This window comes from Alexandromys fortis, unplaced genomic scaffold (assembly GCF_014885135.2).
Source record: "Alexandromys fortis isolate MF-2015 unplaced genomic scaffold, M_Fortis_MF-2015_v1.1 scaffold_7, whole genome shotgun sequence".
Lineage (NCBI taxonomy): Eukaryota > Metazoa > Chordata > Mammalia > Rodentia > Cricetidae > Alexandromys > Alexandromys fortis.
Window position 1 is genome coordinate 5,798,149 of NW_026067920.1, and position 16,003 is coordinate 5,814,151.

At 43.6% G+C, this 16,003-nt stretch overlaps 1 protein-coding gene across 4 annotated transcripts in view; it reads right to left on the minus strand.

The window, feature by feature from the left end:
* Sfi1 (SFI1 centrin binding protein) overlaps positions 1-16,003 on the minus strand; it is a 65,203-nt gene that overhangs the window by 46,573 nt on the left and 2,627 nt on the right. For 3 of the 4 annotated variants that reach the window (XM_050141283.1, XM_050141282.1, XM_050141281.1), the window contains exons 2-5: positions 11,622-11,882; positions 6,672-6,790; positions 6,255-6,419; positions 3,456-3,527 (exon numbers count right to left, since the gene is read on the minus strand). In XM_050141283.1, the coding sequence (XP_049997240.1) occupies positions 3,456-3,527; positions 6,255-6,419; positions 6,672-6,691 (257 nt within the window). In that variant the 5' untranslated portion in view covers positions 6,692-6,790; positions 11,622-11,882. The remainder of the gene's footprint in view (positions 1-3,455; positions 3,528-6,254; positions 6,420-6,671; positions 6,791-11,621; positions 11,883-16,003) is intronic. The other variant, XM_050141284.1, reaches the window with a different exon arrangement.

The window sequence follows — 16,003 nt, forward strand, 5'->3', positions numbered from 1 at the left end:
TTATTTATTTATTATGTATACAATATTCTGTCTGTGTGTATGTCTGCCGTCCAGAAGAGGGCACCAGACCTCATTACAGATGGTTGTGAGCCACCATGTGGTTGCTGGGAATTGAACTCAGAACCTTTGGAAGAGCAGGCAATGCTCTTAACCACTGAGCTATCCCTCCAGCCCCCCTGCCTCTATTTCTTGAGTCCTGGGATTAAAGGTGTGCGCCACCATTCCAGGCACAGCAAGCACCTTTACCCTCCGAGCCATCTTCCAGGCCATGTTTTGTTTTCCTTAAACACAGTTTACCTTGGCCTTAAACTCCTAATTCTCCTGGCTTAGCCTGCCAAATGCTGGGGTTATAGATATGTGCACCATGCCCAGTCCTAAAACATGTTTCTAGTTCAAAAAGTGGTAATTACATTTAATTTCTAGGTTACAGTAACAAAGCAAACCAGTGAGTACTTAATGGGAACACAGATGCTAATTTAATTGGAATCTGGAGAGGACAATTATAACTAAAGCAAGTCATAAGAGAAAATAGAAAATAAAGAAAATGCCTACAGTGGTGGCACACGCCTTTAATCTCAGCACTTGGAAGGTAGAGGCAGGTGGATCTCTGTGAGTTTGAGGCCAGCCTGGTCTACAGAGTGAGTTCCAGGAAAAGCAGGGCTATACAGAGAAATCCTGTCTCCAAAAACAACAGCAACAACAACAAAAAGGCCAGCTATGGTGGTACTTTTTTTTTGGGGGGGGGGGGAGTATTGAGACAGGGTTAACAGTCCTAGCTGTCCTGGAACTAGCTCTTGTAGACCAGGTTGGCCTCGAAATCAGAGGGATTCACCTGCCTCTGTGCCTGAGAGCTGGGATTAAAAACTTGCGCCACCATGGCCCAGCAGTTTTAAGTACTTTTAATCCCAGCACTGGGAGGCAAAGGCAGGATCTTGGTAAAGTTGAGGCTAGCCTGGTCTACACAAGCCAGCCAGGGCTACCCAGAAAGACCCTGTCAGAAAAAAGATAACAAAAGTGAGTCAGTGCTATGCTAAAAATGTTGTCAAAGTAAGTCATAAAAGCTGGGCCTGTCAATTACATTTTAAGTTGTTGGGTTTTTTTTTTTTTCATAATTCTGCAGGTTACTGATATTTTTCCCCCTCCTAACACTCACTGTTGCTTTTAAAAACTGGTTTAAGGAGCATAACAGCACCTTTGGGGTTCCTTGTCTCTCAATGTTATTTCAGAGCTTTTTCTTTTTTTCTAAATTTATTATTAACTTTTGATTGTCTTTGTTTTTTCTAAACAGGGTTTCTCTGTATAACGGTTCTGGCTGACCTGGAATTTGCTTTGAAGACCAGGCTGGCCTTGAACACACAGAGATTGGCCTGCCTATACCTTTGCCTCAGGAGTGTTGGGACTAAAGGTCTGTGCCACCATATGTGGGGCAGGGATGGGGAGGAGGTCCATACAGATTTTAAGAGCCACAGAGACAAGTATGAAACTCAGTTCAGACTTTGGGAGTCTGATGTCAGGTCCTTTGTTTTAGCCATTTTTGAGCACAGTACAATTCTAGAAGGTTTTCGATAACAATTCAGTCCTGGGAGTATAGCAAAGCTTAAGACATGTTTATATTGAAATTCCTTATAAAGTACATCTGGCTTCTTTCACAAAGATGGGTACTGCTGACTCTAAGATAGTGCCCAAGATTTAGGATCTACGGACAATGATGGAGGTAAACAGAATGTGGATGTTGGGATTGCCCTGGCCCTCAAACAATACAGAAGTCACTTAGGCTGTTGTTAAGCACAAGTGAAATCACTCATAAGGATGGGTTTATGGCCTAGAAACAATGCTCAAGATTTTAGGGAAAAGGGTCAAGGATAACTGAAACAAATTCTAGAGGTAGGGCGATTTGAATAGGAATGGCCCCCAAAGACTCATGTGTGGGGGCCCATTGGGAGTGGCACTATTCGGAGGTGTGGCCTTGTTAAAGAATGTGTGTCACTGTGGAGGCAAGCTTTGAGGTCTTATAAGTTCAAGCCTGGCCAGGGGGACACAGGCTCCTTCTGTTGCCTGTGGATCAAGATGTAGAACTCTCAGCTCCTTCTGCAGCACTATGTCTGCCTGCACTCCAGCATATCCCGCCATGATGATAATGGACGACCCTCTGAAAGCTAGCCACAATTAAGTGTTTTCTTTTATAAGAAATGCCGTGGTCATGGTGTATCTTCATAGCACTAGAATCCCTATCTAAGATGGGGATACAGGTAAAGCCTGGCCCTACAGATAGCAAAGGGTCACCAGGTTTTAAACTTCATTTTCCCCCAGAATTTTAGGAGAACAGGTAAAATTTTCTTCCGTTATGTTTAACTTTTCCTGGCTTCTCCAGGGCTTATCTGTATATCCACCTTATTTTTTTATTAATCCTATTTTATTTACATATTTTTCCCTTCTTTTTACCCTACAGGTCCTTTGGATATATATATTATGGCTTCCAATTTAGTGTTTTTATGGGATTCCTGAGTGTGTGAATGACTGAGTCTCTTTCTTGTGCCTTCTCTTGGGCTATTTCCTTCTGTTTATCTGTTTTGTCCAATTCTGACATGTTTGTTTTTGTTTTATCTTATATTGTATTTTACTATCCCTTAGAAGCCTGCTTGTTAGCCTTACTGATCCAGGCCTTTAATCCTTTAATCCTGAGCTGGGGGCCGGCCTAGCCTACATAGTGAGTTCTACTCCAGCTGAAAATACAAAGTGAGACCCTATCTTTATTTTATTTTTGGTTTTTCCAGACAGGGTTTCTCTGTAGCTTTGGAGCCTGTCCTGGAACTAGCTCTTGTAGACAAGGCTGGCCTCGAACTCACAGAGCTCTGCCTGCCTCTGCCTCCCAAGGATTAAAAGGCATGTGCCATCACTACCCGGCTGACTCTATCATTAAAAAAAAAAAAAAGATTAGCCAGGTGGTGGTGGCGGCGGCGCATGCCTTTAATCCCAGTATTTGGGAGGCAGAGGCAAGGGAATCTCTTTGGGGCCAGTCTAGTCTACAAAGCGAATTCCAGGACAACCAGAACTGTTACACAAAAACCCTGTCTCAAAAAAACAAAAATAAATAAATAAATAAAATTGAACAGAGAGAGAGAGAGAGAGAGAGAGAGAGAGAGAGAGAGAGAGAGAGAATGATGATAATGTTGATGAGGTAAGGGGAGGAGATATAATTATATTTTCATTGAAAAAAAATTTGTGTGTGTGTGGGGGGTTCAAGACAGGGTTTGTCTCTAGCTTTGGAGCCTGTCCTGAAACTCACTCTGTAGACCAGGCTGGTCTTGAACTCACAGAGAGCCACCTGCCTCTGCCTCCTGAGTACTGGGATTAAAGCCATGCACCACCACCACCACCCGGCCGAAAATTTTTTAAATAAAATAACAGAAACAGAAGAAGCCCAACAGCAGCTCACTTTCCTGAGCTAACAATACCTGGCTCTGGAGGGAGTTACTCTTCCAAAAGTCATTCGAATCCACAAATACAAGCACTTTCTGGCCACACACCTGAAAGAAAAGAAAGACACACCCATCTGAACACTTAACCTAGCTAACAGGAGTTTTCTGGAAAAGAGATGGAATCTTTAAGGTGTCAAGGAGAGGGACCCTAAGTCTGCATCAAAAGATGATATCATAGCTAATCTTACATCCACAGAAATGGTTTGTAAACTAAATTAACCTGGGTGTTGGTGGTGCATTCCCAGCACTGGGGAGGTAGAGGCGGATCTCTGAGTTCGAGGCCAGCCTGGTCTACACGGCTGTAGAACAGCCAAGGTTACACAGAGAAACCTTGTCTTGAAAAACAAAACAAAAAACTACTATCAAGAAGATTGTTTTTAGGGCTGGAGAGATGGCTCAGTGGTTAAGAGCATTGCCTGCTCTTCCAAAGGTCCTGAGTTCAATTCCTGGCAACCACATGGTGGCTCACAACCATCTGTAATGAAATCTGGTGCCCTCTTCTGGCCTGCAGATATACACACAGACAGAATATTGTACACACAATAAATAAATAAGTAAAAATAAACAAATATTTAAAAAAGAAGATTGTTTTTAAACACTTTCCCTTTGACTTCAGGGTTTTGCTTCGGCTCGCCTGGAATTCACAGAAACCCACATTTCTCTGCCTCCTAATATTTTAAAAAAGCATGCCGCACTTTACCACTCAAGGTTTTTTTTTTTTTTTAATTTTACAAGTCCAGTAAAGAAATGTATGAATAAGGAAAGTTTGGCCTTTATCAATTTCTACAGTGCAGTCATCTTCCCAGACAACGCTGTGTGTGTGTATGTGTATGTGTGTGTGTTTGTGCATCAGTGCATCAGTTTCTCCACTGGAGTCATCTCCTCCCCACCCCTTGTGTGTGTGAATGGTACCCAAGGCCTCTCGCAGTTTTAAGTAGGCACTCTACCACTAACTTGCAAACCCAAACACTTTAAAAAACAGGCATTGCTGTAATAACACTCAGAGAGTGTAAGTCTCAAAGATTGCAGAGAGTTGAGTCCTACACAGTTTAACAGGCACCAAGATTAGCTGCAGGAATTTTTCTGTGCCCGACTATGGGAGCTTAGACCCAGCAATAGCAGAACTCAACACAAGGGCTTATAAACATTATCTTTTTAGAATCCTATAGAAAATTTATTCATATTAGCTGAATTAGTCCTTGGTTTCTTTTGCTTTTGCAGTATTCTCATGTATGTGTATGGCCCAATTTGTTTACCTGTTAACCAATTAGTAGGCATTTGAATTGTTTCTAAGATTTGGTCATTATTGGTGAGCAGCTGTGAGTATTCATGTTTATAAGTGTGTGGATATGATTTCATTAGTGTGTTTAAATGCTGAGGAGTAGAGAATCTGGTTTGTGTGATAAGTGCATGCCTCACTTTTTAAGAAGTGGCCAAACTCTCTCCAAAGTGGCTGTCTCACCGGCCGGGCGTTGGTGGCACACGCCTTTAATCCCAGCACTCGGGAGGCAGAGGCAGGCGGATCTCTGTGAGTTCGAGACCAGCCTGGTCTACAAGAGCCAGTTCCAGGACAGGTTCCAAAACCACAGAGAAACCCTGTCTCGAAAAACCGAAGGGAAAAAAAAAAAAAAAAAACACAACAAAACAAAGTGGCTGTCTCTCCATCAGCAATATGCTATAGTTTCCATTGAGTTATATCCACCATGGTTTGAGTGATTTTAATTTTCGCCATTTGCTGGGTGTGTAGTGGTTTTAGTTTACTTTTCCTTGATGATCAATAAAACAGCATATTTTATATGCGGGGAAAAAAAAGAATCCTATAGAATTGTTTCTTTTTATCCTGTGGACAAAGAGAAGACTCACACTGGAGCACATGCCCAATTTTCCTTTGTCATTATTTTAGAAAAGTTAGAAGGACAGTATTTTTTTTTTTTTTTTTTACAGATGTCACTTGTCACCCAGAATAGCTTTGACCTGCCATATTCTTGCTTTATCTGCCACATGGCTGGGACCACAGGCCTGTGTCACCATTCCTGACTCACTTTAAACAAGACGACACAAAACACCTTTCAATACAAAGTATTTTGTCAATGAAGAGGCGGAGACATCAGATTTGTGGGGAATAACTCTTTTCTCATTTTTCTTCCTGTTTAAAACCCCTGGCAAAGATCCATGTACCTGGCCTTTCCCGAACACTGTATGAGGAGCAGTGATCACTCAGTGCTCTCTACGCAAACCCCTGTGCAACGCTGTGCCACTGCCAGTCATCAGCGTAGCATGTCTGCCATCCCCTTGTGACTGTGCTGAAGGCACGGCCTGCTGCTCACATGCTCACTTGCACACTCGCATGCACTCAATCTTGCCAATCTCTGGGCTCAGCCTGAAACCTTCTTCTTCCTACATTTTGTCTAGCTAAGTCTTACACGATTCTTCAGGACTCAGCCAATTGTATAAGTCACAACTGGAGACCATAGATGAAAACTTGATGATGCAGACTGTATCTGCAGTTTCCTAAATATTCTTTTTTTTTTTTTTTTTAAGACAAAGTGATCCTGGTTGGCTCTCTGTGTAGAACAGGCTTCTCTCAGACTCACAGACATCTGTCTGCCTCTGCTTCCTAAGTGCTTGGATTAAAGTCAAGCACCATCAAAGGTGGCCCTAAATATTCTTTTTATCTGACTATTCCACTCTGAAGAGTTCTCCAACCAACTGGAAAAGGAAAAATAAGAATTATACCTTCAATTTGGGGAAGAAGGGAAAAACAAAAAGTCTCACCTGCTGCGCAGTTCTCTTAATCGGTGCCAATTTTGAGAGGCATGAGAATATAGAGGATGACAGCTTCTAGGTAACTCCCTCTGGATCACAGAGAGGGCAGCAGACTTTTTGAGGGGCAGTGCCTTCGGAGAACAAGGATTCTTAACCACACCACCCCTAAAAGACCTTAAATTTGAACAGAGAGAAAAGAAGAGAAAAAAATCTCTTCATACACTACATTAACACTCAACAAAGCTTTGTTGTTAAGCTCATGAAGACAGATGCTGACTATGCCCACACAAAAAGCACCACCCACCTACTGAAACATCATACTTTATAATCAAACATTGTATTTCCAACATTAGCCAGGTGTGTTGGCATGCCCATGACCCAGCAATTGAAACGTAACTTCGGCTGTCTTTTTGCCCTATCATGTACCTGGAGTCAATCTTCTCCATTCTCTGCTGAACCCTTTTGATGGAAATTCAACCAGCGGTTGATATGTTCTTTTGTGACTGGATTACTGATGAACCAAAGCCTTTGTCTTCCTCTTATAACTGCAGGAAAGGGAAGAAGGGAGTGAATTGCTTGCACACTCCCAGGGGTCACACTTGTAAATAGCTGTCTGCCAACTCTGAGGTCTCTGCCCTCTACTTCTTAATTCAATACCAGGCATGGAAAGTCTCGTATGGGCCTAGTTAGGGTTGCTAGTGCTGTGGTGAAGCACCATGACCAAAGCAGCTTGAGGAAGAAAGTCAGAACAGAAACTCAAACAGGGCAGAAACCTGGAAACAGGAGCTGATGTAGAGGTCATGGAAGGGCATGGGTTACTGGCTTATTCATCATGACTCTTTTTTTTGTTGTTGTTGTTTTCAAGACAGGGTTTCCCTGTTGTAACAGCCCTGGCTGTCCAGGAACTCACTCTGTAGACCAGGCTGGCCTTGAACTCACAGAGATCTGCCTGACTCCGCCCCCTCCCGAGTGCTGGAATTAAAGGCGTGTGCTGCCATCATTGCTTTCTTATAGAATCTAGGACTACCAGTCTAGGGATGCCCACTCACAATGGGCTAGGGACTCCCTAATCATGAAATACCCCATAGTTGTGCAGTGGTGGTGCACATCTTAATCCCAGCACTCAGGAGACAGACACAGGAGGATCTCTGTGAGTTCGAGGAGTGCGAGTCCCAGGACAGCCAAGGCTACATATAGAAGCATTTCCTTTAAAAAAAAAAAAAAAAAAAAGAGAAAAAAAGTTACGTCTACACCAAGAACAGTGGTGAACACCTTTAAATTCCAGCAACCAGATCTCTGTGACTTCAAGGTCAGTCCAAGACAGTCAAGGCTACACAGGAAAGCCCTGTCTCAAAAAGAAAACAGTTACTCAGGGCCAGTGAGATAGGATAGCTCAGCAAGGGAACTTGTTGCTAACCTGACCGAGTTGATTCACAGAGGGTGGAAGAAGAAAAATGGCTCTTGAAAGTTGTCCTCACTAGGTGGTGGGGCACACCTTAAATACCAGCATTCAGGAGGCAGAAGCAGGTGGATCTCTGCCTCCTGAATGCTGGGATTAACGGCATGTGTCATCACACCTGGCTACACTTTAAATACACTTTAAACTTAAAAAAAAAAAAAAAAAAGGCTGGAGAGATGGCTCAGAGGTTAAGAGGTTAAGAGCATTGCCGGCTTTTCCTAAGGTCCTGAGTTCAATTCCCAGCAACCACATGGTGGCTCACAACCATCTGTAATGGGGTCTGGTGCCCTCTTCTGGCCTGCAGGCATACACACAGACAGACTATTGTATACATAATAAATAAATATTTTTTAAAAAAGCAAGCTATAACAGGCTCAATTCTTCCAGTGTCTTCAATTTTCCTTCACAACTAGATCATTAGCAATCAAGAGTCTTAGTCTTCCCAGATTAATTTTTTGGTTGTCAATGTTACTATAAGAATCTTTATGCAGTTTAAATATTTTTATTTTTAAAAATTACATTTATTTGTTTGTTTGTTTGTGACTGGAGGCTAGGGAACACAAAGGATTTCTGGCAACTCCAAAATCTAAGAGAAAGCTGGGAGGAAGCAGAAATCTTTAATAAATAAATAAAATTTTAAAAAAATCTAAGAGAAAGTATAGAAGAGATCTTCCCTAAACCTTCTGACAGAGGATGCCTCCTTAACTTCATATTTCTGGTCTCCAGAGCTGTGAGGGAACAAGAGTGACATTCTTTGAAATGACCAACTTGGTGGCAACTGGTTACAAAACTGTAGGAAACAAATATAAAAAATAAGAGATAAGACAATACACAGTGGAGGCAAGCAGACAGAGTGAACGTGACGTCTACTGAACGACTGTGATGTACTTATAGTGATACTCTAAAAAGGTAAAATCATCATCATAATTAAGCACAGTTCTGGGGGCTGGAGAGATGGCTCAGTGGTTAAGAGCACTAGCTGCTCTTCCAGAGGTCGTGAGTTCAATTCCCAGCAACCATCTGTAATGAGATCTGGCGCCCTCTTCTGGCGTGTGAGCATACATAGAGGCAGAATGTTGTATACATAATAAATGTTAAAAAAAAAAAAAAGACCACACAATTCAAGGAAAATGAGTAATAAATGAACTGTAAAAGATCATATCCAGCTGTGCGGTGGTGGCGCACGCCTTTAATCCCAGCACTCGGGAGGCAGAGGCAGGCGGATCTGTGAGTTCGAGGCCAGCCTGGTCTATAAGAGCTAGTTCCAAGACAGGAACCAAAAGCTATGGAGAAACCCTGTCTCGAAAATTCAGAAAAAAAAAAAATCATATCCGTGCCATGTGAACTTTTTAGTGATGTTAGGGCTGGAGATGGTTTTTAGTGCTTTCCTGCCATGAAAGAGCTCTAGGTTCAATCAGCAGCAGGAAATAAACTGAGCAGGGTGCCACATAGCTGTAATCCAGAAAAAGGAGGAGCTCTGCAAGCTTTCCTCTTTTTTAAACCTTTATTTATAACTAGGCAGTGGTGGCGCATGCCTACCAACACTCGGGAGGCAGAGGCAGGTGGATCTCTGTGAGTTTGAGGCCAACCTGGTCTTCAGAGCTAGTTCCAGGACAGTTAGGGCTGCACAGAGATAAACCTGTCTATACCCCCCACCCAGAAATAATCACATTTATTTATTCTGTGAATATGAATGCTGTGTGTGCAAGTATGTCCACGTACCACCTGAGTCCCTAGTTTCCTTGGCGGTCACAAGAGGGTATCAGATTCCCTGGAACTGGAGATCTGTAATGAGATCTGGTGCCCTCTTCTGTCCTGCAGGCAGAATACTGTACACATAATAAATAAATAAACAAGTAAATAAATAGAAAAGAACAAGTATTTTTAAGTGCTGAGCCCCAAATCATTGCAAGTTTGAAGCCAAGAGGTAGCAAGACCCTGTCTCAAAACAAATAAACAAACAAATAAGTAAATCTCTGGGGCTGGGCTGGGCTGTGGTGGCACACGCCTTTACTCCCAGGACTCAGGAGTCAGAGGCAGGTATAGTTCTGTGAGCTCCAGGCTAGCCTGGTCTACAAAACAAGTTCCAGGACAATCAAGGCTACACTGAGAAACCATCTCAAAAAAACCAAAATAAGGCACTGAAGGGATGGCTCAGAGGTTAAGAGAACTGGATGCTCTTCCAGAGGTCCTGAGTTCAATTCTCAACAACCATATGGTGGCTTACAACTATCTATCATGAGATCTGGTGCCCTTGGCACACAGGCATACCTGCAGGGAGAACATTGTATGTAAAATAAATCTTTAAAAAAAAAGCCTAAATACATAAATTTGTTTCTAAGTTGTAATATACATGCTGTTAATTACAAAGACAGCCCAAGATAAAACATGATTGCTAGACACTGGCTCTCAGATGCACATGAAGACTGATCTCCTGAGATGATAACAAAGGACAAACTAATCCAGAAATTCCATTACTACCCATACACCAAAGGAAACTGAAACTATGTCTGTATACAAGCTTATACAAAAATGCTTAGGGTCGAGCATGGTGGCACGCATCCTCATTATTAGCACGTGGGAGGCAGAGGCAGGTAGGTCTCTGAACTTAAGACCACTCTGTGATTCTAGGACAGCCAGGACTACATTATACAAAATAAAATAAGTCAGTCGCAGGAGTCCATATATTATGATTTCACTTTGGGGGGGGTGTGTTTGTGTGTGTGTTTTGAAATAGGGTCTCTCTATGTCTCTCTGAATGTCCTGGAACTCACTATGTAGACCAGGCTGTCCTCAAACTCAGAGAAGCGCCTGCTTTTACGTCCAGAGTACCTCAAATAAAGGCATGTGCCACCATATCCCATTTAAATGGTTTCACTTCAATTAAATGTCCAGAAAGGCAAAACTTTATAGTAAGAAACCAAACTGGTAGTTGCCTCAGGGCAAGGTTTCTTAACTATTTCCCACTGTTGACCAATTTCACATATATTTTTTGTGGGTTTTTTGTTTTGTTTTGTGACACGGCTTTTCTGTGTATCTCTGGCTGTCCTGGAACTTGCTCTGTAGACCAGGGTGGCCTCGAACTCACAGAGATCCACCTGCCTCTGCTTCCCGAGTGCTGGGATTAAAGATGTGTGCCACCACTGCCCGGCTAATATTTTAATGTTTTAAAGACCATGATAGTGAGATACACATACACTTAGCTACAGTATTGTACAATTTAAAAAATTAAAAGATCCTATTAAAAAAAAAAAAAGAGGACATTGATATATCAAGCACCTGAGTGAGTTTCAAATATTGCTTCCAGGAAGCCTTCCCAAAAAATCCTACTTGCTCAACACTTGGTAATTACCACACCATCTAAGGGACACGGACCACAATTAAGGTGACCCACTTTAACACCGTCGTCTCAGCAGGGGCTTATTGTCCTTAATGGGGTGGGTACTCAAGGTCATTGGCTAACAGGTGGTGGCAGAACCGCCACCGGCGTTCCGGCCTCTACACACCTTCAGGAACTACACCAAATGAGGACCTGTGGTACAAACGGCTCGGTCACTTGAGATCAGTGTACACAAGAAGCCCCTCGCCCAGGCACACCCCTCAATCGAATCTGGATCTGCCCTGACTAATAAGCTTCGTGAGGGCGGGAGAGTCACCCTGAGGCGCTCTCCAGCAGGGGAAGTAGGATGCAGAGGCCCTGCAAAGACAGCGCGAGCCGAGCGGACTCGGAACAACCTCACGCACGCTCCGGTCGCACTTCCACGCACCCGAAGCCTTGTGGGTAGGCAGCACCTCCTGCATTTGTACAGGAGAAAGAGCCATCACAGGGCCCAGCTCATAGGCACCCGCGCTCTGCCGCCTTTAAAGCAGGGGGACGAGCCATTCGAGGTCTCGGGGCGTAAGGCCTGGCCTCGTACCTGAGGGAGCCGACTCCTCAGCGGACGCCGGGAAAGCTGTAAAGGCGAAGGCCAGAGGCCCAGGGTTTCGCGCCTTGCGCCGGCACCCCGCCCACCGTCTCCACGGCAACGCGGCCCGCACCGGAAGCTGCTCTGTCGTCTTTAGTGCGCGCAGCTTCCCCGGGAACTGAAGCTTCTGGCTTCTCTGTGAGCTCGGCTTCCGATTGGTCTCTTGGTCGGAAGTACGGACGCTTCTTGGCTGCGGGTCTCCAGTAACGCTTCCTGCATGAATTGGCGTGGGACAGACAGGTGTCAGACATGGGCATGGTGGCGCGCACGTCGGTAATCTCCGCATCAGATCGGCCAATTAGTGCTGTATCTTTAAAGACATACTTTGAGAAAAGACTAGGAGATTTCATGTTAAAAACAAGGAAAACTAGCAATTGGTTGGGTGTGTGACGATTAGAACAAGAGGCGGGAGACATGACTCAGAAGTTAAGAGCACTTTTTGCTAATCCAGCGTCCACATGGTGGATTATTCCAAGTCGCTCTCTCTTTTGACCCATATGCAGGGGAAACACTCATACACAAAATAAATATTTTTAAAAAAGTTTAAACTCAAGTAATACTTCCAGCCCCCTTCTTACAAATGGTGACTTTGTAATTCAAAGTATTTAAAACAATTTTTTTGGTGGTAACCATCGTGAGAGGCTGAGGCAGGAGAATCACTGCAGTTTCAAAACAATCGTACCTATTTAGTGAGTTCCAGTATCGCTTGGGCTAGAGTGAGACTCTATATGAATAGCAAGCAAATAAATAATGTTTAGATACAGTTGGCTGAATTGTCAAGATGGCTCAGCAGGTAAAGGCACCTGTCACTAAGCCACGGGAGCGGAGCTCCATCCCCTGGACTTCTGTAGTGGGAGAGAACTCACTCCTTTGACCTCTGACCACAAGCCATGCCCATGCACACAAACAAATAAATAAAAGGCAATAGGAAGTGAGTAAATCTGGCCTGCTAGTGCATGTACTCCCTAGCTACTCAGGAGGCTGAGGCAGGAAAAATTACCAATTTTAAGACTACTTTCGGAAATTTGGATAGAGCTTGTCTCAAAAACGAAATAGCTGGCCAGGTGTGACGGCACATACCTTTAATCCCAAACTGGAGAGGCAACTGGTGAACATAAATTCCAGGCTAGTCTGGTCTACATAGAGAATTCCAGGCAAGCCAAGGCTACAAAGGAAGACTTTGTTCTATAGAGTCAACAAAAGGGCTGTAAAAATGGCTCAGTGGTTAAGAGCACTGACTGCTCTTCCAGAAGACCCAGGTTCAATTCCCAGCAACCACATGGCAGTTTACAACTGTCTGTTTACTCCAGTTCTAGGGGATCCTACAACCATGGCAAAACACTAATGCACATTAAAAAGAAAAAAAAAAAAGCCTGGTGAGCAGTAGTAGTGCACACCTTTAATCCCAGCCCTCTGGGGTCGAGGCAGGAGGATTTCTGTGAGTTTGAGGCCAGCTTGGTCTACAAAGCAAGTTCCAGGACAGACAGAGCTGTTGCACAGAGAAACCCTGTCTTGGAAAACAAAAACAAACAAAAAAGCCAACAAAATAAAGTTATATTTTATAGAATACCAGCCTTTTGGTGATAACTCATCTGAAGTTACATCTTCAAGCATTGTTAAGGTGATTAGACTAATTCAGTCAAAATAGTGGAACCTTTTTTTTTTCTGCCTCAGTGGGGCCCACTGTGGAACCATTTTTTAATTTACTATAAACTAGCCTTACAAGTGTCTTTACATAAATTTTATAAATATATCCAGATTAAGAAATGAGTACATGTTTTCTTTTTTGTTGTTTTGTTGGTTGTTTGGTTGGTTGGTTGGTTTTTGGAGATGGTTTCTCTGTTACTTTGGGGCCTGTCCTGGAACTAGCTCTTGTAGACCAGGCTGGCCTCGAAGTCAGAGATCCACCTGCCTCTGCCTCCTGAGTGCTGGAATTAAAGCTGTGTACCACCACTGCCCGGCTAAGTACGTTTTTTTAATGCCTGGTTTTAATTATGTATATGTGTGCATGTGTCTGGTAGGGAAATGTTCGAGTGTGTGCAGGGAGCCTGGAAATTCAAGGCACTGGATACCCTGGAGCTGGAGTCATAGCTGGTTATGCGCTGCTCAGCATGGGTGCTGGGAATCAAGCATGAGTCATCTGCAAGTGCAGTGAGTGCTGAGCAATCTCTCTAGCCCCTAAGCAGGCTGTCTGGATTTGATCGGATTTGCTGATGTTTCATTCCCATTGTGTGCATTCATCACCCTCGGCTTTGACAAACTCAGGAAAGGAAAAGAAGTATTTCCATGAGAGTTACAGGGAGAAGCTCGAGCGTATGTTACTTTTCTATTGCTGCATTAACACTGTGGGGAGACCACTACCCAGGGCTTTCTTAGAGGCCTTGATGAAAGGATACAGAGAATCTAGTTCTGTGTCCTTGTCCAGGAGCAGACTTGCAAGGCCTGTCTGATGCCTCTTAAGAGGCAAGGTTCTGCCCACATGGCAGCTCACAACTATCTTTAACTCTGTTCCAGGGGATCCGATGTCAATGCACATAAAATAAAGTTAAATAAATTTTAGCTGGGTGGTTGTGGCCCATGTCGTTAATCCCAGCACTTGGGAGGCAGAGGCAGATGGATCTCTGTGAGTTTGAGGCTAGCCAGGTCTACAAGAACTAGTTCCAGGACAGGCACCAAAGCTCCAGAGGACCCAAGTTCAGTTCCTAACACACACATGGTTGCTCAAAACCACTGTGGCTCCAGTTACAGGGGATCTGATACCCTCCTCTGACCTCTGAGGGCACCACACAAATATGTGGTACACATGCAAAATAAAAGGCCATGTAGGGATGGGAGAGACTGCTCAGCAGTTCTTGCAGAGGACTGAGGTTTGCTCCCAGAACCCACATTAACTCCATCTGAAATTCCAGTTCCAGGCATGTGCCATACATACACGAAAGACACTCAAAATACACAGAAAATAAAAACTTTTAAAAATTAAAAAGGAGGGGCTGGAGAGATGGCTCAGTGGTTAAGAGCATTGCCTGCTCTTCCAAAGGTCCTGAGTTCAATTCCCGGCAACTACATGGTGGCTCACAACCATCTGTAATGAGGTCTGGTGCCCTCTTCTGGCCTGCAGACATACACACAGACAGAATATTGTATACATAACAAATAAATAAATAAATATTTAAAAATAATTAAAAAGGAGCCAGGCAGTAGTGGCACTAACCTTTACGCCTAGCACTTGGGAGGCAGAAACAGGCGGACCTCTGCGAGTTTGAGGTTAGCATGGTCTAAAAGAGCTAATTCCAGGACTGGCTCCAGAGCAACACAGAGTAACCCTCTCTCAAAAAACAAAACAAAACACCAACCAAACAAAAAAATTAAAAAGGACATGCATTAAAGCCCCAGTAGCCCCAGCTGACAGCACCTTCAATTCCCATGCACGTGAATAAAGGATCCTTTAAGGGGTCTTAGTGCCTGGCCTTTAAGCCACCATCAGGTGATGCTGAATGAATCAGAACAGCTGTTGGTACCCACCCAATTATAAAGTTGGGAGCCAAATGTGGGCTCAATCCTCTGGTTTTGGGTAGGGCTTTTGTTGTCTTTGTTTTTTCGTGGTTGCTAGGGATTAAACTGAGGACCTTCTTGCACATGTTAAGTTTATACTCTACCTCTGAGCTATATCCTCAGTCCTATTCTTATGTTTTGTTGTTGTTGTTGTTTTTAAGATTTATGTGTACTAGTGGTTTACCTGTATGTAGTGCACTAACAAGCATGCCTAGTGTCTTCAGAGGCCAGGTGTTGCTCCTGGAACTGGAGTTACCTGTAGTGCTAGGAATCCTCAGCAACAGCAGCCTTTAAAAAAGATTTATGTATACCACGTTTTGCCTGCATGCCAGAAGATGGCACTGGATTTCATTATAGATGGTTGTGAGCCACCATGTAGGTTGCTGGGAATTGAACTCAGAGGACATTTAGAAGAGCAGCCAGTGCTCTCAACCTCTCCAGCCCTTATTTATTTTTTAAAAGATTTATTTATTTATTTATTTATTTATTTATTTATTTATTTATTTATTTACTATGTATGAGCTGTACTGAATGCGAGTCCGGGCAAGGGCCTACGAGCCAACATTTGGGAAGCAGATGCCACAAGTTCCAGTCTAGCGAGGACTGGGTAGTAAATNGAGTCCGGGCAAGGGCCTACGAGCCAACATTTGGGAAGCAGATGCCACAAGTTCCAGTCTAGCGAGGACTGGGTAGTAAATTCCAAGTCCTGATGTTTTATTTTTTATTTATTTATTTATTTACTATGTATGCAGTGGTCTGCCTGCATGTATGCCTGCAGACAG